Here is a 25,757-nt window from a genome sequence, read left to right as displayed (position 1 = left end):
TGTCTGTCAATCCACATGAATCAGTAGACTGCAACTTCTGTTTAGAAAACCTGCTGTGATCCAATGGGAGCCATAAATCAAATGGAAAAATATGAGCAGGCACTCCGATTCCCAACCCGAGCAGTTTCAAGCAGCAATTATAGCCTATGATTAAGTACCCTACTGGTACGAAACGCGTAAGGCTTTTGTTTTCTTTTTTATATATGGATTAAAGGAACAGTAACACCAAAAAATGAAAGTGTTTAAAAGTAATTAAAATATAATGTACAATTGCCCTGCGCTGGTAAAACTGGTAAGTTTGCAACAGAAATGCTACTATGGTTTATATAAATAAGCTGCTGTGTCAACACGGGGGCAGCCATTGAAGCTGGGAAAAAGGAGAAAAGGCACAGGCACATAGCAGATAACAGATAAGCTTTGTAGAATATAATGGGGTTTTATCTGTTATCTGCTAAGTAACCTGTGCCTTTTCTCCTGTAAATGGCTGCCCCCATGGCTACACAGAAGCTTTGTTTATATAAACTATAGTAGTCTTTCTAAGGAAAACACACCAGTTGTACCAGTACAGGGCAGCATTACATTATATAGTAATTACTTTTATACTCTTTCATTTTTTGGTGTTACTGTCCCTTTAAATAAAAAAACTCACATTTTTTAACCAAATATGACTGTTGCTGCTTGAAACTGCTCGGGTTGGGAATCGGAGTGCCTGCTCATATTTTTCCATTTGATTTATGGCTCCCTAAGCTGAAGGTCTGGGGCATGAGAACCCAGACCCACCTACACTACGGGTAAGATTTCTACACTATTTGGCTTACACTGTGATTATTCATGATATTTGTGATCCAATGGGGTCAGATCTTCTGTACAAACTGAATGCCAGTGGGGCCACACTTAAACTAGTAGTAAGGCATCAAGGATGAATTATCCATACTGAGCCATAATATTTCTGCATAAATGCCCAGTGTGTGAAAGACTGAGACAGAATATAGGGGAAAAAATCTGAAGCTTAAGCTTATAATGCATAAAAAATATTGCCTGCCAATTTGGTCACATTCATCAGATTTTTTTAAAGCCGGTAACTTTTACAAACTGTGCTACGATCTAAATAAATCAACATCAAATCGGATAAATCTGGCTGCGGCCTAAGGACATGTAAGCGTATTCCTCTTACATTGCAGATGATTCTTACCCAGAAAAGCCCATTTAAAGGAATACGTCATGAGAAAACATGTTTTTTTTTTTCTCCAGCAGAATCCTGCATTGAAATCCATTTTTTAAAGACGCAAACAGATTTTTTAATATTTAATTTTGAAGTTTCACATGGGGCTAGCCATATTCTACATTTCCCAGGGTGCCACAGCCATGTGACCCGTGCTCTGATAAACTTCAGTCACACTTTACTGCTGTGAGTTGGAGTGATATCCCCCCCCCCTCCCAGCAGCTGATCCGCAGAACAATGGGAAGGGAGCAAGATAGCAGCTCCCAGTAGATATCAGAATAGCATTCAATAAGAAATCCAAGTCCGGCTTGGGACTCCTCCAGTTACATGGGAGTAGGAGAAACAATTGGTTACTTTCTAATGTGTAGCGCTGGCTCCTTCTGAAAGCTCATACTCAGACACAATGCACTGAGATGGCGCCTACACACCAATATTACAGCTAAAATGAAATAAATTTGTAGGTTCAAGAATAAAATTGAGTATTGAAGTATCCCTTCAAAATATTTGAGTGAACAGGGTTCCATAACAACTTATATATTTACAAACATGACTTTTCTATTTATAAACAATGCATTTAATTAGAAGATGACTTACCATTTCATTAGCCAAAAGATGTCACACTCAAAATTTATTCATTAAAAAACAGATTTCTTTTTCTCGTTTTTACTATTCACAATTAAAGAAGAGATATAAGGCAGTTAATGTTGGAATGATTTCACATACATAAAGGGTCAACAGATATACAACTGGATAGAAACGGGCAGCCATGACTGGGACTGCATATGTAGGGTATTTGTCCTTCATAGTAGAACCAATTGCCTAGGGATCATTATATTCCCTCAGGGCGTGAGTGACAAGTAAAGGAAACAGTCAATATTGCACATCTCTGAAATGACTGGGTGTAGATATACTGTATGTCACGCTGAGGTCAGATCCAACAAATAATATCCGGAGAACAGTTTCTGGCCTAATAAAAGCCTGTTTCTACACGGTAAGGTTTCAGGCAGAATTGCAAGGAGACCAGTAATCGGATTGGATAAATGTAGAAAGCACAAGACAGGAGGGTTTTTTTTTGTATTTAGTCTGTATTTGAGTCTTAAAAACAGATAAAAATAGTCTTCCCTGACAATTGGCAGGGCAGGGATTTAACTTTTGGGTAGTAGAAGATGGTTTGCAATTTATGCCTCACAAGGAGGCATTTAAAAAGGGAAGTGCTAATATAGGGTTGAGAAGGGTGCCCTCCCCTAATACCCCAACATGACCAGCAGCCTGTGGCACACAGTACAATCAATGCTAACACATAGTATGAACTTTAAAGACAAAAAACGCTGGTTTGCCTTAATTTCAGGACAGATCCAATGCTGGACCTCCCACACTTTTCATTAAAAATGATAAATCAATGTATGGGAAGAGTTTATGATAGTTAGGTGGAATGAAAACTTGTCATAATGTATCTCTCATAAGATTACTAGCCACTACATAAGTTCTAAAGACTTATGTACAAAGCAAATCTTTCATCATCCTATCTCCGTGCAGCAGCAGCTTTTGCAAACACCCTTATGTAATGGAATGAAGTTAATAGTCACCATGTAGAACATTGTGAATCAGTTCATAAGGGCAGCTTAACCATACACACTCCAGGAAAGGAGATATTACAGTAGAATAAAGAAGATTTCGCATCTGAACACTGCTCTGCCCTAAAGATTTCACAAAAATACTTGGATTAAAACACTGGCTTTGTGGAAAATTGCAGGAGTTTTTCTCAGGAGCCTCGCCATGATTAGAAGTGAATGGTTTTCCGTCAAATTACAAAGGCTTGCTGGGACTTATTAGTGATCAGTTCCACTGAGTCGGTGTAGCCCAGGCATGCTGTGAATATTCTGTACAAATGCAGTCAATGCAAACAAACTTCTTATGGAAAGATTTCAAATGAGGGGAAAAACTGTATTGCCTTTGGTCCCAGCATACTGGAAAAGCTCTCAAACCAGGGCACTGGACCCATGAGGCCTTGTGTTCTTCACTTTCTCAAGCAGAGGTTATTCCAGGTTCTTAAGACTTCCATCAGACAGAATTGTCAGGACCAGCTTTAAAACGCTGCTTTAATATCTCACTGAAAGTATTATCCACGGGTGTCTAGGGAATTCTCACTACCATTTATTGACCCGTTTTGCAAAGCTCCCCTACATACCCAAAGTGACTTTTTGAGAAAGAGGTTTCCAGTGATACTGCAGCTCACAAATCTGGGGCCAGCTACACTGATCAAGGTTTCAGTTGGTTCACAACTCAACAGCGCTTACTGCACTTAACCTAAGGGAAAAAAAAATCTACAACCATATTTAAAGAGAATTAATCCATTGTTAAATACAAGAATATTCACTAACATTAATCTATGGCCCATTTGTTAATCCAACCATTATCTCAGACTGATGAAGGCGAGACAGCTGAATGCAGCATTAAGCAACCCAAAAAAATGTTTAAAAAAAAAAAAGGAAAAAAATCAGGATTGTATATACAGATTGATACTGTCACTAAATTGCAGGACAAATTAAAAGCAACCCACCAGGAATTTCCAATTCCACTAAAGTCATTTCTGATTACACAACAGACAATATCAATGTCCTGGGATCTGCCCTGCCAAATGAGGAGCTTTTCAACACACTGGCACTTTGTCTTTTATTTCCCATGTTTCAGTGTTGATGTCCTATAGATAAAACCAAAGGTATTAGGCATCCTAACACCAAGGCGCACACTTCCAGCCGACTCAGTCCTTTTGTAGCACCAACTTCTGGCTTGTGGCTATGTCCCATTCCTCCTACTTCAGGAAGGACATGAACAGTGGCTACATACAGGAATGTCCCCGCGGAGAAAAGCATAGCAACTCCAGTAGCATTAACCTCAGAGAGGGCCTCTTTACTGCTCTGTGGAAGGGAAGACAAAAGTTAAGGGAATAATACAAATTATAATAATTTTCTGTTGAACATATTATCATAACATAACAGCTTCCTAAAACAAAGGCTAATAAAAGTATGAGGACATAGGTTCCTTCTGCTGTATATTCAGATGTCTGTGTGGTCGTAACAGTGCAATGTTCTGCTGATGCCTGTGTGATATGTTTCTATCGAGACAATATATTGCAATATTATATTGCAGCTCCTACACAATAAATACAAGCATGGGACCTGGGTTAAGAAATCTTTCTGTAATTTGGGTCTTCATACCTTAAGTCTGCTAAAAAAGCATTGAAGAATTAAATAAATCCAACAGGGTTGTTTTGCCTCCAATATGGCTTAATTATATCTTAGCTGGGATCAAGTACAAGGTAGTGTTTTATCATTATAGAAAAAAAGGAAATCATTTGTAAAATTCTGAATTATTTGGTTATAATGGAGGCTATAGGAGATGGCCTTCCATGGAGCGGTTCAGTCACCCGTGATAGATCTCTGCTATTGCAGACGATAAACTGCTCCAAAAAGGCTTTCCACTGGCAACCATAGGAGTCACCAATGGAAAGCCCTTTGCATCACTTCGGTAATCCGAAGTCGCGATGTGAAGGGCTTTCCATTGGTGACTCCTACTGTCGCCAGTGGAAAGCCTTTCGGAGCAGTTTGTCTTCCGCGATAGCAGAGATCTATCACAGCTGACTGAACCGCTCCGTGGGTTCTTACCCTAAAGCGTTTTTGCCCTAATGGATGCTGCAGAGAATTAGCCTACTGCTTACCAGTGTGCTGGGAGAGTATATATAACCGATATATAACCGATAACTGACTGTCTATGGCAGGGCATTTTTTGGTGGTTAGTAGCTGTGAAAAAGTAGCTGCTACTAAGTAGCTCCATGTGTCCTCACTCTTAGGGCCGTGGCAGATGGGGAGATTAGTCACCTGTGACAAATCTCCCTAGTCATGTGTTGCTAATATCCCCAAAATGGCATCCCACCAGCGAGAATGTAAATCCCTGATGGGATGGCATACGCATCGCTGCGATCACCGAAGATGCCTTGATTTCGCCAAATCGCCGCGTATGCCATCCTACCGGCGATTTACATTCTCGCCGGTGGGATGACATTCAGGGAGATTAGTCGCTCTCCCCGTCTGCCACGGCCCTTAGGCTGATGGCTCACAGAGAGAGTTATTCACCTGCAATAGAAGAGATCTATTGTGGGCAACTAACTCGTTCCATGGGCCATCAGCCTAAGGGAGCAGGGCAGCAGTCAGCTCAAACAGAAACTTAGTTAATGTGTTGACTCCATTTGCAAACTCAGGGCTGAGTTTACTCTAAGATCTAGATAAAAATCCAAAACAAATAAAAACCCTTTCATCCTGTCCTTTGCACTGCAAATAGTGACCTCTTCTTGATATCACTAGTTTACAATAAACTAGCCACACAGTGATTTTTTTAAAGGAAAAGTAACACTAAAATGTTTTAAGTAAAAAAGCTATTCTACCCTGCACCAATAACTGCCCTATCCTGCAAACCACTTAGTATTTTAAATGCTTTAATAGAAAATACCTGCTAAAACTTGGCTTCCCGTCAATTAAACTACGGCGATGGAAGGAGCAGTATCCACTATGCGACAATTGATTGATCGAGCCTAGCCTGACTCCTTCCTATACAGAAGGAAGGCTAGGCTCGATCAATCGATCGTTGCATAGTGGATGCTGCTCCTTTCTTCACCGTATCGCCGTAGTTTAATTGAAAGGAAGCCAAGTTTTAGCAGGTATTTTCTATTAAAGCATATAAAATACTAAGTGGTTTGCAGGATAGGGCAGTTATTGGTGCAGGGTAGAATAGCTTTTTTACCTAAAAAAATTTTGTGTTACTTTTCCTTTAAGTAGTCAGCTATGTACCACTGAGCAATCAGTGTGGCACAAAAGTGAAAGCCAGAGCAACAGATGCACCAATATAACCCACTAAATAAGATTACGGGACAATGTGAAAAATTCAGTGTAAAAATTAAACTGGGTAAAATGGATAGATTGCACAAAATAAAAAAGGTTGCAATATAGTTAGTTAGGCAAAAATGTAATTTCTAAAGGCTGGAGGAGGCAAATGTCTAACATAATAGCCAGAACTTTACTTCCTGCTTTCAGCTCTCTAACATCTTAGTTAGTCAGTGACTTTAGGGGGGGCCACATGGGACATAACTATTCAGTTAGTTTGTGAGCATGCAGGTCAGATTCAAATGCAAATTAACTGAACAGCTATGTCCCATATGCCTCCCCCTCTCAAGTCACTGATTGGCTGCTAACAGCTTAGAGAGCTGAAAGCAGGAAGTAAAGTTCTGGCCATTAGGTTAGACAACTGCTCACTCCAGCCTTTATAGATTACATTTTTGTCTAACTAACTATATTTGAAATATTTTTGATTTTGCTCAGTCTGTCCATTTTAACCAGTTTTATTTTTATGATGAACTGTGTTAAGTGTTATATTTTAGTGGTCAGATAACCCAAGATCAGTTGAGTATCAGTTGAGATCAGTTGAGTATATCCTAAGGCACCCAAGAAAAGGTTTAGGATTCAACGAGTATTGTAACTCGTTTTTTCAAGCAGCTCCCCTGCTGAAGTGTAAAGTCTTCAGAATTGCATCTCATTCCTCTCACCTGTATTGGTCAGGCCAGGTTACTGCCGCTTAAACATGCAGTCGTCAGTATTTTTAACCAACAATCAACTGACCTGCAAATCCACTAGGCCCTAACGGCAATAACACACAGGGTGATTTTAAGGACCTTAAGCAACGCAAGTAACCGAGTATGAAATGTCCATTATCATTCTTTAATCTTCTATATGGCATATAGCCCATAGAGCACTTAGTTGTCAGATAATTGTCTTATCGGATATGTCTGTCATTTTCCAAGTAGCAATTGCCTGGCAAGCAAGGGTGCCCCTGCGTTTAGCAATTACAAATGTATAGCAACAATTTCAAGGATTTTGTCACCCACTTACAGATCTACTTATTTCTGTAAAGAAAAAAACATTTGAAATTGCTCTATTTGCCACTGCCCATACAGAAAATCTACAGGTATTTTTAATACAAATTTCATACTTTCTAAAATGGTGGAAAGTGTTCAAAAGTACAGTCTAATATTTATTTAGGGCAGCTCATTTGCTAATGTCACTGGCATTTTCAATAATCTCACCTTGCTTAGTCCCAAATATGTAAGCATTGACAGGACAGGAGCAGCCAAGGCAAAAACTAGCAAGTGTTTCCGGATTCGATTTCTCTCTAGCCCTGCATGCATGAGGAAAGACACTAGGCCAAATGCTGCTGGAGCCTGCAGAGTAGAAAAAGAAATTATTTCACACATTCTAAAACAAAATTCCACAATCAACACCACCACCACCATCTATAAACTAGGAACTAAAAAGACACCATCACAAATTGAGCTGGTGTCCCAGAGACCAGGACATTCAAATAATATGTGCGATATGTAGAAACCAGGCGATGCATAATCGCATACTGGGCATGACCCAGATTCTATGTCAAGAGAATGTACATACTGATTGAGTGTCACAGACTTTGGGACACTTGACATGGCTGCCTGCACAGGGAGTAGAAACCCAGTAGTGCAGAGAATATAAAAAGCCAGACAGTTACCGCTTACAATAGCAATTACATTTACAAATTCAAAAGAGAATAAAAGCCTGCTCGTGGCCCGTCTAGAAGCTTTCACTCTTAACGGCATCACCAGGGACTCAAAAAAACCACAGGTAGCACTTATTTTGGCTAAACGTGGAGCAATAATGTTGGCAAGCTCCATTTTGCTGTGTTTTTGGCCCTCTTTAGTGTGATCGCAGACATGGACCATGTGTAGTTGATTAAAGATTTCGATCTGCTTAAACTGTGCATATTCCTGTGGGAAGAGGACCCGGAAGCATCACAAGATGATGCACACCAACCTAGCTGAGCAACCAGAAAAGCAATACCTGCTGTCTTGCGAGTTTCCAGTGGAGCGGTTTGAGGAGACTTTTGGAAAGGGTCTAGAGTTGATCTCAGGGTTTCTCTCTCTTCCCCATTTTTCAACTTTTTAATATATTTTTTTTTATTAATGTATAAAAGTTGCTTAAAATTACGTTTTCATTATGCAAAAAACTTGGAGGAGTTACAAGAATGTCTTTATTTCAAATGAGACATAAGCAAATCTTTCTAAAAAAAAATGTGCAACTACAGATAACAAACAATAGAACATTTTTAGAAGAGAATGCAGCAGAGTTGTTACAATACATTCACTGGTGCTGCAAAATTCAAGCTACCAATGTTTATGCAAATAAATATAAACAAGTAAAGGTAGCACTACTAGTTCCAAACGAGTGGATCCAGTTACAGTGGCCGTACACAAATATCCGCACATTTGTCAAGGTCAACAAATGAGCAGGCCTGATATGCGCAACTTGTGGTGGGCGATACCGGATTAATCCAAATAAATGGATGATATTGCCGGAATAGAGGCCATTGGGATGAAGACCATATCAACGTGCCAATGCGCTCCTAGTCTTAATGGATTTTTAAACCTGCCCTATTAACATCTGGAGGATTCTTGACTAGATATTCATCAGATAGGCTTGTCTAAGGGCCCTATACACAGGACGATAAACTGCAGATTAAACCGTTGGCTGCTTTTATTGGCCTGTGTAAGACCACCTTAATGGTGAAGGCACACAGAGCTACTAGTAGCAGCTATTTGTTGTGGCTACTAAAATAGACAATGCTGATCATTTACTGATAACTGTCTCTATGTGTGTTTTAGCAGAGGTAATTCTCAGTACTGTCTATGGCAGGGTATTTTCTTGAGTTTAGTAGCCGTCCAAAAGTAGCTGCTACTAGTAGCTCCGTGTGTCTTCACCCTTAGTGTTTGGCTAGAGCCACAGACTGCATCAGTTACTGATTATGTTCTTGAACAGAATTTAGTACCCTGCCTGTCTAATATCTGAATGACCCCCATTAAGATATGCATTCACATATCTATCAGGAAAGGGAACAGTTTGGACCCATATACAGGTCAATAAGGGACAATCTCAGTAAAGAGATGGCAAACTACTTCTGTACAACACCAAACCAGTCTTCAATCTAAACAACAGTTTTTTTGAGAATGAAAATTCCAATTTTTTTTGTAATAGCATTAAACAACACATACCTTGTGTAACATAATTGCAACAAATACAATTAGCTGTACACTAGTCTGTGAGGTAGAAGCTGCAGCACCCAGGGCAACGCCATCCGCTGCAACATGAAAAAAAGATTTTTCACAGAATAGTCAAAATACACATTAAAGGTGCACAAACGCAAATGCCTTATTAATCAGTGTAGTTTGTAACTGTTATTTGGGCTTTGTAAGAAACAACAAATACATGAAAAATATGCCAGTACAAATTGTCCACAGTAGTACTACATAATTAAGTTTATATATACATAACTGCCATCATTTAGGGACAAAGGTGTTTAAAATTAAGCTTCATGCTTTTTTAAATAAAATTAACTTTTCTAATGCAATTTTGCACTCACCTGCCGCATGAACAACAAGGCCAAGGGTTGTTGTGATTTTGGAGCTGGCTGCTCTTGCTGCCTCTGGGTCTGGAGGAGAAAATCACACTGGTGTAACACCCACAGAATCCAACTGCCCAAGATACCTTTGGGCTCTTCACAAACATAGGTTCCTGTAATCCATAGCAAGCAATCTGACAACTGGTTTCACAGTCTGCATTGCTGTAGAGTAGACTGATCAAAGTTAATGACTGATTGGTTGCTCTGGGATACTTGTACATTTTAGAACTTATGTTTACAGATCTTGTTAATCACACTTACCATCTGCAGAATGCATATGAGAGGAACCAATCTGGTCTACAAGTAGCATGAAGACAAATCCAAGCACAAGCGAGACCCCAATGTAAGCGTGTAAATTAGAATGATCATGTTCATGAGCTGCAGAGATCTCTGCTCCTGTTTCCGCATCCTTCGCCTTATGGATGTCTCCCATATCATGGTGTTTTGCTGATAAATATTGGAAAACACTGAATCAAAAATAGTGAGTAATACACTCCTATAAATGCTGTAATCTATAGCAATCGAACCAGAAATTGGGAAACACATACATTTATATTCCTTATTAATAGAAAAATCTTATAGGCAGAACATGGTAAACTAAATACCCTTCCATTACCTGGATATTTGCTATTAAGAAACTTCTAAGATGTGCACATTTATCTGAAACAGAAAGTTTCTATCCTTGCAACTGCATGTTTTGCTTTTCACTCAATGATGGAACCTATTTCTATTTGCAAGCCTCAGTTCCAGAGTGTTTTCTTGATGCACTTTTTACACAACTTCATTTACCATGTCCTGTCATTAGGCTACATTCAGCTTTACATTTATAACTGGTGCCTAGTACCCTAAATTGTATAGACATAATACAGAATCTACAGTTTTCTAAAACACACCAACCTTCTAGTACTTCTTCATACAGAGCATGGACTCCTTCGGGTACAATGACAGCTAATGCAGTCCCACACAGCAGACCGGCACCAAGGACAGTCACCAGCTTTAATTTTTCCTATACACACAAAGCACAGGTTAAAACAAAGATCAAAGAAATGTGTGAGATGTAAGATTTACCTAAAAATATTTTTGTTGGTGAATATTTTACATGACTGTGTTCCTTTTAAGGGCTCTGGCACACGGGGAGATTAGTCGCCCGCGGCAAAACTCCCTGCTCGCGGGCAACTAATCTCCCCGGGATGGCAGGCGCGGCGGGGCGATTTCGGGAAATCGCCGAAAAAGCCTCGCGAGTCTTTTTCGGCGATTTGCGCGAAATCGCGCCGCCGTGTCTGCCATCCCGCCGGCGACTTACATGTTCGCCGGTGGGATGGCAGGGGGAAGGCAACTCGGGGAGATTAGTCGCCCGCGAGCAGGGAGTTTTGCCGCGGGCGACTAATCTCCCCGTGTACCAGAGCCCTAAATGACATGGTCCCTCTTAAACGTTATAAAACCTTACTCTGTTTACTCAGCAAGTTTTCATCTCTGCGGGACACTGCTGAATCTTAAACTTCAAACACAGGCTGCCCTTGTTCTGTGATTAAAGACGTGTGAGGCAAAGCTTTCCTATACCTTACTAAATGATGGAGAGCAGAGTTCTGAAGGCTATTATCTTGGGAGACTGGCTTGGAGATTTACTGTACTTCATGCCTACAAAATACAAGGCAGAGAGACGCCCTTGGGCAGCAATCACAAAAAGTGCTGGTGGATAATTGCCCAAAGCTTCCAGCACAAGCCATGGAAGGCCAGGAAACAAATCATTATCTAGTGTGTCAGTTCAAATGGAACATTTACTTGGCAAGATATGCGGAGTAAAATTAATTCAATCTACAAGCAAATTTGGTCTCTTTGCAGTTTGTATATTTTAATCCCCCATGGTTTTTCACACACAGATAAATTTGTGCTGCCCAAAGTAGACACGACCATGACAAATGTATTTATGGTGGCCGGTGGCCATACACATTACAATAATGATATTCCCTGTGACCAATGGTTGCAGGAAAGATTGTTTGTAGACTATACTTATGTTCAAAGCTGAATCGTCTGAATCTGATGATTCAGTACTAAACATTGGCCTGTGCTCACAACGATCAACTGATATCGGTCACCTCATCTCCCACCATACACTTACGAACTATCATACAAAACTTTGATAATATCGGTGCATGTATGGCCACCTTTAGGAATACTGAAGGTGACAGTCACCTTTCACCACATCCTCTGCCTGAGGCAGCTCATGTCCCACATAGCTTCGTGGGAAGCTGGGACAGGTGGCTAGAGATATTCCCCCCCTAAGCACAGCTGTGATTAAAATGCCCAGTGTGCCTTAGTATCCTTGTGCCTTACTTTTAGGGCCGTGACACAGGGAGATTAGTTGCGCAACTTTGGCGCGACTAATCTCCCTGTGTGTAACGGCCCTTATGTAACAAATGAAAATGACAAAAAAAAAAAAAAAAGTAAATTGCTAAATTGTTTTAAAAAGCACTAAATCTACATTTCCAGGTGAAATTGTGTTCTCTTTAAATTACACTGTTATGCAGATATTAAGAGCTAAAACAAGTGTTGACCTTTTATAAAGAAAAAAAAGCAAATAAAACAAATAAAAGGAAAACTCTCCTTTTAATTTAGTATTTAACACAAGCAGACAGTATTAGGCAAACACTCATAAAACAGCCTTTATGCCACTGCAGGGCACAAGAGCAAAGTTTCAAGTTTCAACACTCTCTGCCAAGCTTGTAAATTGTGGTGAAACCTGAAATGTTGCTTTTGTAACCACAGACCTTATGGAATAAATGTAATTTAATTTACATAAGTGACAAAAATCAATTTAAAGAGATAATATGCTCATATCTTAAAAGCCCATTATATACTGATTATATTAAAAAAGCATTTGGCCTAAATGAAAAAAACATATTCGTAGTGTTTACCTAATCGTGTATAATGACTTTATCTGAGAAAAAAGTTATCACTTTTTATGGCTACATGGGGGACACTATTACCTGTTACCCATGTAACTATTTCTATTTCCTGTCTGGCAAACAGAAGGAAAAGGATCAATAACTTTATTTGAATGGTTCAAAAACACTTAGCAATATTAAACAGTGCTTATTTTTTCTACTCTGCTGTGCATGACAGTGCTGGGGTTGAGAGTCACTATCCAGGGCACTATCAAGTAGTTTGTATGTTCTCCCCCTGTGTGCATGGATTTCCTGAGAGTACTGCAGGCATACAGGCATGTTAATTGTTTTCTGACTAAACTGATCGTAGTGTGTGTAAATGTGATAGGAACCTTAGGGCCGTGACAGACGGGGAGATTAGTCACCCGCTACAAATCTCCCTTGTCGCAGGTGACTTATCTCCCCGAAATGCCATCCCACCAGCTAGAACAGTGCTGTCCAACTTCTGTTGTACCGAGGGCCGGAATTTTCCAACCTACGTGGTGGAGGGCCGATAATGGAAGCCAGTTTTGACCACTCCCCTTTTTGAAACCACACCCACGTTATCACATGACCATACCCATATTAATAGTTGTAGTACAGCAAAAACCTGCCATACTCTGCCTGCCCTACCCTGCCTGTGTGTGCCATACTCTGCCTTCCCTACCCTGCCTGCGTGTGCCATACTTTCACTGTGTTTGCCATTCTTGGCTGGTTTGTGCCATACTCTGCCTGCCCTATGCTGCCTGTGTGTGCCATACTTTGTTTGCCCTACCCTGCCTATGTGTGCCATACTCTGCCTGCTCTATGCTGCCTGTGTGTGCCATACTCTGCTTGCCCTACCTTGCCTATGTGTGCCATACTCTGCCTGCTCTATGCTGCACAGGCAGCCTACAGTGACACAATGCTGGCACTGCTCCTACAGTCTGCACAATAACTATATATTAAAAAACTTTTTAATTGCAGTACCACCTCAGTATATGTTCTTTTTGTAGTGTGCAGGGATTATTTGTGGGTTTCTACTACTCCTGAGGTGTGAACTGGGGAACAATGTGGGTGATTACAGCCTGAGGTGTGAACACTGCAGGGGGTGAACAATGCAGAGATTAAAAGGTGTGAACAACACAGAGGATTACATATTTAAACAATACAGCCTGATTACAGCCTGAATCTGAGGTGAGAACCATGCAGGGGGGGCAGTTAATCACAGTACTGATACCATTTAAAGCTTACACAAGAGTAAGCCATCAAAGCAGCCAGACAGGTGGGGGGCCACGGGCCGCCAGTTGGACAGCACTGAGCTAGAATGTAAATCGTCGGTGGGATGGCATATGCAACGCTGAAATTGCGTATGCCATCCGTATGCCATTTCGGGAAGATTAGTCGCCCGTAACAAGGGAGATTTGTCGCGGGTGACTAATCTCCATGTCTGTCACAGCCCTAAGGTTCCTATCACATTTACACACACTACAGTCAGTTTAGTCAAAAAACTACCGACTGTAAGCTCGTTTTGGGCAGGGAATGATGTATAATCTCTGTAAATCACTGCGGAAATGTGTCAGAGATATATAAATAACAGGGAATAAAAAATAAACTATAACAGAACAGTATATTGTGTACACAGACAAATCCTCTACAGATTGAGAAAAAGATTTAAGTCTGACCCAACAGGTCTAACTACATATAAAAGGATAATAAACCTTAAGCCAGAGAAAGCAACACTGCAGATCCCATTTATGCATAAATACTGTTACTATCAAAAACAAAGTACTGCCTAAATATATTAAATGCCAGCTGTCACGCAGCAAGTAAAAGACAATCAGCACCACAACATTATTTGTATTTAAACTGGTTGGTTCACCCTTAGGGTAGTTTTTAGTATCTTCTATTGTTGGCACATTTTTAAAGGGTCTTCATTTTTTATAGTTTTTGAATTATTTGCCTTCCTCTACTTACTCTTTCCAGTTTTGAAATGGAGGTCATTGACCCCGGCAGCCAAAAAAAAACTATTGCTCTTTAAGCAATTTTATTGTTACTTTTTATCACTTATCTTTCAGTTTTGGCCCTCCTCTATTTATAATCCTCTCTCTTAAAGGAACAGTAACACCAAAAAATAAAAGAGCTTTAAAGTAATAAAAATATAATGCACTGTTGCCCTGCACTGGTAAAACTGGTGTGTTTGCTACAGTAACAATACTATAATTTATATAATAAGCTGCTGTGTAGCCCTTGGGGCAGCCATTCAAGCTGCTAAGCAAACCTGTGCCTTTTCTCCTTTGAATGGATGCCCCCATGGCTACATAGCAGCTTATTTATATAAATGATAGTAGACTTTCTGAAGTAAACACACAACTTTTATCCAGCACCTAGACCTAGAACGGCTGACAGCTCAAGAAAACAAAACTAAACTACTCTCAAACTCCTACAAAATCCTGATCGCTAAAAGATATGACCCAAGACCAAGAATCAAGCTTAAATGGCAAACCTCATGCAGGGCCTCATTTAGACCCCGAGGACTGGGACAAGGTCATTAGTAACTTATGCAATCCAAGGACAATAGAAGGATGATCACACTTAGTTGAATGTACAAATATTCCTTACCCACAGTGACGGTGGGTCCAGGTGCTCATGCCCCAGACCTTTCAGCATAGGGAGCCATCATGGAAAAATCAAAAATAGAAACAGGCAGGCACTCCGGATTTTTTTCTCTCAAAACGTGGAAAAAGGCAGCCAAAAGGCTGCCTTTTTCCACGTTTTGAGAGAAAAAAATCCGGAGTGCCTGCCTGTTTCTATTTTTGATTTTTCCATTATTAACTTATACCAGCCCTTAATAAGCACAAGGGACAAGCTTATACATTTTAAAATTATACACCAGACCTATCTCACCCTGCAAAAGCTGCACGTCATGGAGAAAACCGAATCAGCGAACTGTCCAAGATGCAAAGCGCATATGGCTAACTTTATACACCGGATATGGGACTGCCCCGTAATACAAAAGTTTTGGCATAAAGTTACAGAATTCATGGGTACAGAACTGAATCTCCCCCAAGTGTTCAATCCAACCACCTGCATACTGGGCCTCCTAGACTCACTGGTACACAGAAGAAACTCTAAATTACTAATGAGACTCTTACTATTCTACGCTAAAAAAACCATCCTACATTGGATGGGCCCGTCACCTCCAACACTCCGCAGATGGATTACCCTGGTCAACTCTCAATTAGACCTATATAAACTTACCTATCTTGCCAGAGGATGCCCGGCAAAGTTTGAAAATATTTGGTCTCCTTGGACTGACTCACCAGCTACCTTATTGTAACATTCGTTACTCTCCTACCCTCTTTCTTTCCCCCCCTTCCCCACTTCCACTGTTGTTGTAAAACTCAATAAAAATCAACCTTTAAAAAAAAAAAAAAAAAACACACAACTTTTACTAGTGCAGGGCAACAGCACATTATATTTTAGTTACTTTTATACACTTTCATTTTTTGGTGTTACTGTTCCTTTAAGTTAAATTGGATTGTAGCAAACAGATAGCTGTTTGCAAACTGGAGTGCTGCTGAACAAAAAATGTAAATAATTAAAAACCCACAAATTATAAAAAATGAAGGCCAATTGCAAACTTTCTCAGAAAAGCACTATCTACTTCATACTTAAAATGAATTTAAAGGTAAAGAAAATAACTGCCATTTTTCTCATACAGCATTTGGTGGCTGTAGAATATGTATATGTGTCACTTTTAAACTTTTAGGTACTTCCTACAAGAGCTATAGTGGGCAATTTTATGCCATTTTCAGCCAGGTGAAAGTGATGTGTGTGTCATTAGTCTAAGTTGTATTCAGTGGAATTATTTTTCAAACAGCAGAGAAAAACAGAACCTGTCTATTACCACCTGAAACCAGTTTCCATTGTAACCAATGTCAGGAGACGCAAGTGAATCAAAGGCTAAAAAACACCTGTGGAAAAAATACTGTGTGTAATCAGCCTAAAGCTACACAGACCACGACAGCTTGGGAGGAGCTGTTTGGGGACACCAATTATATCTTGGTTAAACACAGCAGAGATAATAGGAAACATGCTGTAATAAAAATCAGGGCATTTGTTAAAGAGTAAAAATACACAAGGCAATTAGAGTGTTTTGCAGCTCTGTCAGCAAAATGCTTGAATTCACCTTGGGTGCCACTAGCTGAACAGAAAGGTGATTACATCTCCAGAACAGTAATAGTGCTATGCAAGCCATATCAACAAAAAAAAATATTAATTGCAGTTTTGGTCACTGCTATACTTTTTATTTATTTAAAATATATTATGTAGGCATGGAAACGGCAAAAGGTGTGAGTAATTGAAAATGTTTTACCTCAGAAAAGTTGACTGCAAGCGGGATGATTCCTGATACGTAACATCCCACCAGCATGGCCAGTGAGAGTAAGCTGATTGAGCTGAAATCATCCATGTCTGTCCTTGTTGAGTATTCCCTGTGGGGTAAATCAGAGAAGGTACAGTAGTTACAACTCTAAAAATGGCTTATGAGCAACATCTACAACAACATTAAAATAAACTATGATAAGCTGCTTTTGTATCAAGGCTACAGAAACTTGCTAGCATCATGTTGAAGTCTAAATACTGAAAAGCCTTTATCATAAAAAAATGGATTATCTGTTTATTGTTGTGACCCATTCTGATCCAGAAGAACTGGAAAAGCCAGTGTATTCCCTCACGATTAACAGTCTTAATATTCCTTGTTGTAGGTCACACTGCTACAATTATGTAGGCTATTTTAGGGTAATTGCATGTGCCAATCTGACACATAAGGTACTCACAGGGAAAATGGCAAGTAGTGAATACTCCATCCACACCTATACCTGCTTTCTTTGGAAGGGCATGACAAGTGTTCTCTCTATGGCAGGCAATGGGAATTGAGAGGAAGAACTTTTTAGAAACACTAGCCTCAGTGATGTTGCCACCTGTCACTTCCCAGTGCTAGAGAGAGAGAGCTATTTATTTCATTCTTTTCTTTAGGAATCGGTCACAGGCAATTAGCGACATTTTGATTGGAGTGGTTCGTCCAGACAGCCAGAATAATGCCTTGTGTCCCATTAGAGATTTAAAGCAACATTAACAGTTTGTACAATAAAATTGTAGCCTCACAAAGGAATGGGTTTTTTTTAGCTGCTGGAGTCAATGACTCCCATTTGAAACAGCCACAAAAAGAAGACACTGAAGACCAGCTGAAAAGTTTCCCTACTAGTAAAAGTTAACTGAAGGCCAATACAATAGTGCTCTCTCTGCACCACACCGTTTCTGCTATATGCCTTTATTTTACTTTTCACAAGAGACATTTTTAGGGTTGCAGCTTTTCCATTCACCCAAGGCTGTAAACTACATTACGCCTGGATCCTAATTACAACTCTAAAGGGGGAGTTCACTTCTACATTAATTTTAGTATGTTACAGAATGCCCTTAGTAACTTTTAAATTGGTCTAAATGTTTTATTTTGTATATTGTTTACATTATTTGCTTTTCTCTTTTGCCAGTATTCACATGGGGGGGGGGGGGGTCCCCCTGCGGTTAAAATGACCTGGATGGATATAGTTCTATTGTTACTGCTACTTTGTATTAATTATCCTCAGGCCCTCTCCTATTGCTTTTTCAGTCTTTTGTTCATAGCATGGACTAGTTGCTAGGATAAATTGGACCACTGTAACCAGACAGGACCTGAAAATTTCAAACTGCAGGAGTTGTTTAACCATAACCTAGATAATTGAAAAAAACTACAAAAAATGAAGGCTAATTGCAAACTGTCAGAATACCACTGCCTACATTTAACTCAACGTTAAATTTAAGGTGAACTACCCCAGTAATGAACAATCATAAAACCACTTGTTAAAGGAAGCGTTTCATTAGCCGCTAACACACTTTCCCCTTACTCTCCCATAAACCTATTGTGTTCCCCATGTCTGTGGGGGGTTCCACTACTCTTAGTTAGACAGTGAGCTCTTTGGGACACCCACACCTACCAATTGATATCCCTTAATGCTATTAGTAACTACAGCTATTAATAGAAAGATTAGATATAACCTTCCTGTGCAGTTTGATGCTTATCCTTTGCTATGGTATGTACTCCATGGTCTCTCTGATCTGTGCTCATGGAATGGACATGATGCTATGCATACTGGGGCCAGTATACAACTATACAGACACATAGTGGATATAAATTACATTTACCTATACTATTGTCATTTACAAATAGCCTCATAAAACATATACACAAAACTACTCCCTGCCTATACTTCAGCCCATGGCAGGTGTAGCTCAGCAAGACTTGTCCCATTCGAGGTTGCCAATCAGTGCACTATACCGATAAATAATGTAGGTACTCACACACTAACAGACAGGCACAGCCGGTCCGGAACAGCTCAAACCGAATACGAACCACAGGGCTATTCCTTACCGCTGAGCCCAAAAATCTGCTCCGGCTTGTTCAACAGACTCTGACAGCCCGCAGGAACCTTAGTGGCTCTCGCACATACGCACCGCCATCTTGCTGTGCCTCAGAGCCGCGGCTGCCATGGTGTCATTACATGAGACTACTTCCGGGTTAGCTGGACAATGGCGTCACAGTAGGGAACGTAGATAGACGGACAGCGCTGCGTGGATAGAATAAACATAAAGACAGAGACACGCCCCTTTGTGGCGCACATAAGCATTTAGTAGTTACAAACAGGCGAAAAGCGTCGCAGAAAACGACATAAACTCGTATAACAATATTTACAATTAAATGTATAACAATAAAATATATAACAATAAAATATATAACAATTAAATTTAACTATTATATAGTTTAAGGCGTTACCTCCATCCTCTTGTCTCTTTGACACATAGCTCTTGTACTTTTTATTCATTATTGTAATGACCCCTTGTTTATTATTGTGCTGTTGCACAGCGATACATACATACAGCGCTATATAAATAAAATACACGTACAGTCATATTACACCCCGAGCCCTTATTAATCATGGCCGCCACGACCTCCCATACTAGTCTCGCTGTATGATACCTGGAGCGTTTAAATCTAACTACTTCCGCCGGAAACACGACTTTCCATTTCCTGCTTGCTGCTTCGGGTGCTAAGTTGCGGTGTGTAGAAAGCGCAGATATGGTGAGTAGGAATGGCTGCTGGGCGGCGGGGCTTGTTAGCGGGTGAGGGCGCAGAGAAGCAGCTGCAGGCCGCGGCGGGCTCCTGAGTTCCAGGGGGCGGGATGCGCGGCCCCATAATGTAGCGATGGAGGCCCCCCTCGGCCCGGGGCTCTGCAGCTGCTCCTCTGCTTGTGTTTTGCCTGTAGAGCTCACACGGCCTCTCTCTTGCAGTCTCACACAATCCTACTCGTACAGCCCACCAAGAGACCCGAGGGCCGGACCTATGCAGACTACGAGTCGGTGAATGAATGCATGGAAGGTATGTTAGCCTCACATTTATTGCTTGATAGGAAGGGAAGTGTAGCTACGGGTTACTCGCACTCTATACATTCCTTACAGCACGGGGTTTTCCGCCCAAACCTCCTTTACTGCCCAGGATTTAGGCAGCCCCCCCCCCCACATTCATTTAGGCAATTATCACTGTAGCCTTGATCAGAGCTATGTTTTATATCCGCTTTTTCTGATATCTCCAGGAAATAATTGTTCCCCCCCTCCCCCAGCCCTGAGTATGTAACTGACCTTTATGGTGGCCATACATGGGTTAATTTTGGCTGCCGATATTGGGCCTTTACACTAATTCTGCAGCTTATCTGCTTATTGGGCCTTCTTGACGACGTCTGGCCTGAAATTGGGCAGATCTCAATCGGGCAGGTTTGATTTTTCCATCAAATCGGGACCGCATCCACCCGTGCCTATACTCGCTGTTTTCTTTCGATTGTTTGGCCCCAGGGCCCAACAACTAGATTAGCCCAATAGTGCCCACCCTCAGTTGGGCATATCGAGAGAAGATCAGCTTGCTTGGCAACCTTGCGAAGCAAACTAATCTTACCATGTATGGCCAGCTTTAAGGTGGCCATACATGCACCGATAATACGAGGTTTCGTACGATATTCGGTGCGTGTATGGTATGTCGGCGAGTCGACCAATATCGCAGGAAGCTGCTGATATCGGCCGACTCGCCGATCGGACCAGTTTGAAAATTTTGACCAAATTCTGACCAAAATCTCCCTTCACCGCTGAATCGGCAGAAGGAGGTAGAAATCCTATTGTTTCTACCTCCTTACCTGCCGATTCAGCCCTGAATGGTGTGTGGCTGATCTGACGATGTTTCGCACGGGGCATGTAAGTATAGTCATTCTCCCCAAATCTTACCCCGACTGGCATTTAGTGTCTGTCCCATTTAGGTTGGCCAGCCCCAGTTATATTTGTATAAAGATTAATATTTCCTTAAATTTAAAGTATATAGTGACTAATGTACCCCTTCTTATAGATAAGATAAACATGACCTTGTATTTTCAGAAGGTGTATATGGTCATGTGACTCCTTGGTGACTTCTATTATCTTCATAAATGTTAGTACTGGGTACATCCTCAATACAATCTGCAGGCCTTAGGGGTCAAAGGCGGAATCTGGAACCTAAACTCTCGACCAGCACTTGACCTGTTAGACCCCCCCTTTGAACCCCCGGGGTTATATTGTGAGTTGCGGGAGAGGATCCCAATGTGTGAGAGGCAGGAGGGCTCCACAGATATAAGTGGTGTGGGGGCCCTGTGGGTAGCATAGTTCCACCTCTGCCTCCATTTTGTTCCCCTCCTCACAGATGTGGGGGATAGTTGCCAGTATGCTGTTCTTTTGCTCAGGGTGGCTAGGGGGCATAGTTGTATCCATGCTTATGTTTTGTTTACCTCCCTTTTACAGTTCCCCTTGTTCCCTTTCCTCTGTTTGCTCCCCACACTTTCTCCCATGTGTCTGCCCCCCCCCCCCCCCACACTTTCACTGTTCTCCATTTCTTCAAAGTCCTGTTTCTTCTGGAACTATAGTCAGATCTGCTTTTCCCTTTGTTGCTGTTGAGCAGGCGGTTAGGTGGGAGGGTCTGGCTGTTCAGTTTGGTGGGGACGCAGTAAAGTAGTTGATTCAGGCCTGAGGGGCCAGTGTTTGATTGAGCGGGTCTTGAGGAGGCAGACAATCCGGCAGGAGAAGTTATACTACGGGCAGGCAAATGGTCTCTAGTTTAGTTTACAATGCCGTAGGGAATTGGCCAAACTGTAGATAATATAGACAACAATGTATCGTTATTGTAATTTTATAACAGGGTACATTGTTTTCATAATTCACAGTTTTCAGTAAGTCATGTGACAGATTACATCACTAAGCACCGAGTATAACCTATGACATCACTAAGCACACTCTGTAAGCATATTGGCTACAGGATGTTTATGGCTCTTGAGTATATTAAAAGTTCCATAACCTGTATAAAAGCACAAAATCCTTTGGCTTTTTCACCTTGGCAAATTCTAATTTTTTTAATTTTGGAAAAGGGGGTACATATTTTTTTGTTTATAATACATAAGTTTCAATGTGTCATGTGACACAAATAACGTTACTAAGCACTGTTTAAATGGATGTTTGACTCTTGCGTATTATAAACGCCTTGTGGCATTTTTCTGCTGTCTAAGCCTAAATAGCACAAGTGGAACCTTGGCTTTAATAAAATTATGTGCCTTTCTCGCAAGTGTGCAAACGCAAAGATTTAACATATTTCTATATAGAGAAGTAAGTAGATTGTTCTTACCTTGACCTTCTTCCCTACTGATCATAAAGCCCAGATTTAAATCACCTCCCTGTTGGAATTAATCTTGTTATAATCCATCCTTTGTTGAAGTTAAGGAACTACTCAAACTCACTGTAATGCGATAATTATTTATTTTGGGGATGATATGCATCAGACGCGGCACCACGTGGCAAAAGATGTAGCATTGATTTAATTGATTCTTGCTGCTGCCTTCCTAGTTATACTTGCTTCTTGGGTGCTTTTGTTCTGGTACATGTATGGGATCCCTTATCCGGAAACTCATTATCCAGAAAGTTCCTTATTATGGAAAGGGCACCTCCCATAGCCTCCTTTATAAGCAAATAATTATAATTGTTTAAAATTATATACTTTTTCTCTGTAATTATAAAACAGTACCTTGTACTTGATCCCAACCAAGATATAATTAATCCTTTTTGGAGGCAAAACAAGCCTATTGAGCTATGTTAACTTAAGTTATAGAGATTCATATTATGGAAAGATCCCTTATCTGGAAAACCCCAGGTCCTGAGCATTCTTGATAACAGGTCCCATACCTGTACCACAAATCAAATGCTGCAGCTTTTTCTTACTCTATCCATATTTTACAATTTGTTTGGACAATATTTACAGTAATGTGTACAGTATGGTTAATAGCAATAAAATGGTACATTGAAACACGCGCTTAGTTAAATGGACCTGTATCACATATATATTGCATTTGTTTGCTGGCTGAATTACTGTGGTAATACAATAATAGGTCCCCCACAGCAATCCATACAACTTTTCCTTGGATGGGTAATCCTTGGTTTATCCAGTGGGATGTATGGTTATAAAGCTGGCCATACATGTTACAATTACGATCTTTCCTGCGACCGTTGGTTGGTGTAAATGGGACAGTGCTGTAACTGGGAAAACATGCTGATCTGCCGTGTTTCAAATTTCGGCCCAAAAATGTACAGTTGTAGGGCAGGTCGGCTGATTCTAGCAGAGAATCCGGTACATGTGCATGTTATTTTGAATTCTGCGCCCTCTAGCGTTTGTCTTCATTATATGCAGTTGGGAGACTGGGGTGTGTAGTTAGTGTGTCAGGCACCTGTTAGTGTGGTATTTTACAGTAATACATTTTTTTGTTTTGATTTTTTTTTTTTTTTTTTACAAAAATCCTATAGTTTTCCTGTGAGAGAAGTTGATAATTCCCACAGGGCAACAAGATACAAGTGCTTTTGGACTTAAGACATAATAAACCTGAAGGCACACAGGATGTTTTCTCTTCACTGATGTACTTCAGTTGGGACAAAAGTGCTGTCTGCAGCCTGAAAACTTTTGTTTTGTTTGTGTGGGGTACACAAACAAAACAAGTTTTCAGGCTGCAGACAGCCAGTACTTGTATTTTTAAGTGGTTCAATTTAGGGAGGGAACAGGGATGGTTTTTGGGGCATTTCTCTGCTGGGTGAAATAAAGGTGGAGAAAATTTTCTGTCAGAATAACTTCTTTATCAATACAGATACTTTAAAAGGGCCTGTACATTAAAAGCTAGAAAATAAAATGTTGTTCCCATATTCCAGTAGATACGTAGAATCCTGGTGGCGCACACAAGGTGCATTTGCAGTGCTCCATGCCCCATTATCGCCCATGCTCATTATATTGACCCATCCTGGAATGCATCATTGTGTACCTGCTAAATATATTACACTTACTCTGTCATACATAGGTTGCAGGTTGGACTTTGTGAATGGATTGTGTCCTTTTTATTGATTAAAATATTTCTTGCCCTAGGTCCTCTACTGAACCACTGTAACCACTTTTTACTATAAAAACAAGTAGCCATATTTTCCTGCATAACCCACCTGCGTTCTTCTTAGTTGATCCTTATAGAAATAACCCATGCAAGACTTGCCTCTTACCCCATAGAAAACAAAGAATCCTGTTTTTGGCTGCTACAAAAACAAACAGCCACCTTATATTATAGTTCTTAGCAACAGGGCTGTGTTTTTTTTTTTTTTTTGTGATATTATACTCTACTCACCATTTGTTTTTCATTTATTCTTACAGGGGTTTGCAAGATGTATGAAGAGCATCTGAAGAGAATGAACCCCAACAGCCCATCCATCACGTATGATATCAGCCAGCTGTTTGACTTCATTGATGACCTGGCAGATCTTAGCTGTCTGGTGTAAGTATTTTGTACTAAGGGAATAGTGTGGATGCGGTCATGTGCCGTTGACAGGAAGCTATAACTGGGAGCGTGGTTAAAGGAGAACTAAACCATCGGCCCCCCTCACCTCTCCCTTCCCACAGTCATATGTAGAAAGGTGCCCCTATTTGAAATCCTGAGCTAAAATTGCAGAGCTGTGCAGCGGAGTTCCCAGGCACCACCTTCTGTCCATTCCAATGCTCTTCCTGGCTCTTTGCTGGCATGACCCTGCAGAAGCATGTGCATTTGGGGCTAGTCATGAATTAGGTTCAACTGCACAGACTTTGTGTCGCCAAAGAGACCAGAAGAAAGGACAGAAGATGCTGCCTGGAAACTCTGCTTTGCTTTTTTAGCTCAGGTTTTCGTATAGGGGCACTTTTCTACATAATAGACTGTGGAGAGGAATTTAGTTCTATAAACTAAAGTATCCAGCATTCCTGGAATGTTGTTAATTGATGTTGCAGGTCCTTATTCTAACTCTGCAAAACTGGGTATATAGTGAGGATGGGTTGCTAGACCACCCTGCTGTTGTCTTTGTACACCCCATATTTTTGCTATTTATTTATATATTACATGTGTCCTTCTGCCCCTAAATTAAGCCCAATATAAAAGTTTTTGTTATTTATACTTCCTAAGAAGCTGTATTTTTTTTCATCCTCTATAGGTATCGCGCAGACACTCAAACATATCAACCTTACAACAAAGACTGGATAAAAGAGAAGATCTACGTGCTCCTACGCCGACAGGCCCAGCAAGCAGGAAAATAAGCCGAATGTTTTAAAGATGAAAGTAGTGGGAGTTTTGTTTTGTATTATAGTGGTTTGTCTTTTGTTTGAACTATAGGGGCCTTGAGTGATTTAGACCAATGTTGGATGTTATATGTATAATGCTTTTTTTTCTATAAAAGAAATATTGAATCATATTTGAATCAGCAAAGACCAAGAAGCAGAGCCTGCCTGGTGGAAACATTAACCAGTCAGGCCCCAACTACTGTATTCTGCACACTATAGTGTGACTGGTGGTCTGCACAGTGCATTCACAGACACTCTTTTGGCAGGATAAACCATGCCCTAAAATTTTAGTGGAAAAAATAAATGCTTGAATAGATTCTTA

At 40.6% G+C, this 25,757-nt stretch overlaps 2 protein-coding genes across 4 annotated transcripts; one reads left to right on the top strand and one right to left on the bottom strand.

Moving 5' to 3' along the window:
• Positions 1 to 1,823: 1,823 nt before the first annotated feature.
• slc39a9 (solute carrier family 39 member 9) lies at positions 1,824 to 19,644 on the bottom strand. 3 transcript variants are annotated; one of them, XM_012968276.3, is made up of 9 exons: positions 19,535 to 19,644; positions 19,133 to 19,328; positions 17,039 to 17,156; positions 10,655 to 10,763; positions 10,019 to 10,204; positions 9,719 to 9,787; positions 9,351 to 9,436; positions 7,356 to 7,490; positions 1,824 to 4,140 (listed from the first exon to the last, which is right to left on the bottom strand). In XM_012968276.3, the coding sequence occupies exons 3-9, from the start codon at positions 17,132 to 17,134 to the stop codon at positions 3,910 to 3,912; spliced, it is 912 nt and encodes a 303-aa protein (XP_012823730.1). In that variant the 5' UTR covers positions 17,135 to 17,156; positions 19,133 to 19,328; positions 19,535 to 19,644; the 3' UTR covers positions 1,824 to 3,909. The 3 variants fall into 3 exon arrangements, with proteins under 3 accessions (XP_012823730.1, XP_012823729.1, NP_001008193.1); XM_012968275.3 differs by having other exon boundaries at positions 1,827 to 4,140; positions 19,063 to 19,328; NM_001008192.1 differs by lacking the exon at positions 19,535 to 19,644 and having other exon boundaries at positions 3,558 to 4,140; positions 19,063 to 19,167.
• An 88-nt stretch (positions 19,645 to 19,732) lies between these two features.
• erh (ERH, mRNA splicing and mitosis factor) lies at positions 19,733 to 25,757 on the top strand. The gene is made up of 4 exons (XM_002935331.2): positions 19,733 to 19,840; positions 20,050 to 20,137; positions 24,503 to 24,623; positions 25,309 to 25,757. Exons 1-4 carry the CDS (start codon positions 19,838 to 19,840, stop codon positions 25,409 to 25,411), a joined length of 315 nt encoding a protein of 104 aa, XP_002935377.1. The 5' UTR covers positions 19,733 to 19,837; the 3' UTR covers positions 25,412 to 25,757.

The sequence above is a fragment of the Xenopus tropicalis genome, chromosome 8, assembly GCF_000004195.4.
Source record: "Xenopus tropicalis strain Nigerian chromosome 8, UCB_Xtro_10.0, whole genome shotgun sequence".
NCBI classification, from domain to species: Eukaryota; Metazoa; Chordata; class Amphibia; order Anura; family Pipidae; genus Xenopus; species Xenopus tropicalis.
Note: the sequence above shows the minus strand (reverse complement) of the source record. Positions and strands in the feature narration are given on the sequence as shown.

Bases quoted from the DNA above. Each gene is read 5' to 3' on its own strand.
- slc39a9 (XM_012968276.3), bottom strand. From the start codon at position 17,134: ATGGATGATTTCAGCTCAATCAGCTTACTCTCACTGGCCATGCTGGTG. The intron at 9,437-9,718 runs GTGAGTGCAAAA...TTCATGTTGCAG, and splicing joins CCTTGTTGTTCATGCGGCAG to CGGATGGCGTTGCCCTGGGT. The intron at 7,491-9,350 runs GTATGTGTTGTT...TCTACTCTGCAG, and splicing joins TTGCAATTATGTTACACAAG to GCTCCAGCAGCATTTGGCCT.
- erh (XM_002935331.2), top strand. The intron at 20,138-24,502 runs GTATGTTAGCCT...TTATTCTTACAG, and splicing joins GGTGAATGAATGCATGGAAG to GGGTTTGCAAGATGTATGAA. The intron at 24,624-25,308 runs GTAAGTATTTTG...CATCCTCTATAG, and splicing joins GCAGATCTTAGCTGTCTGGT to GTATCGCGCAGACACTCAAA.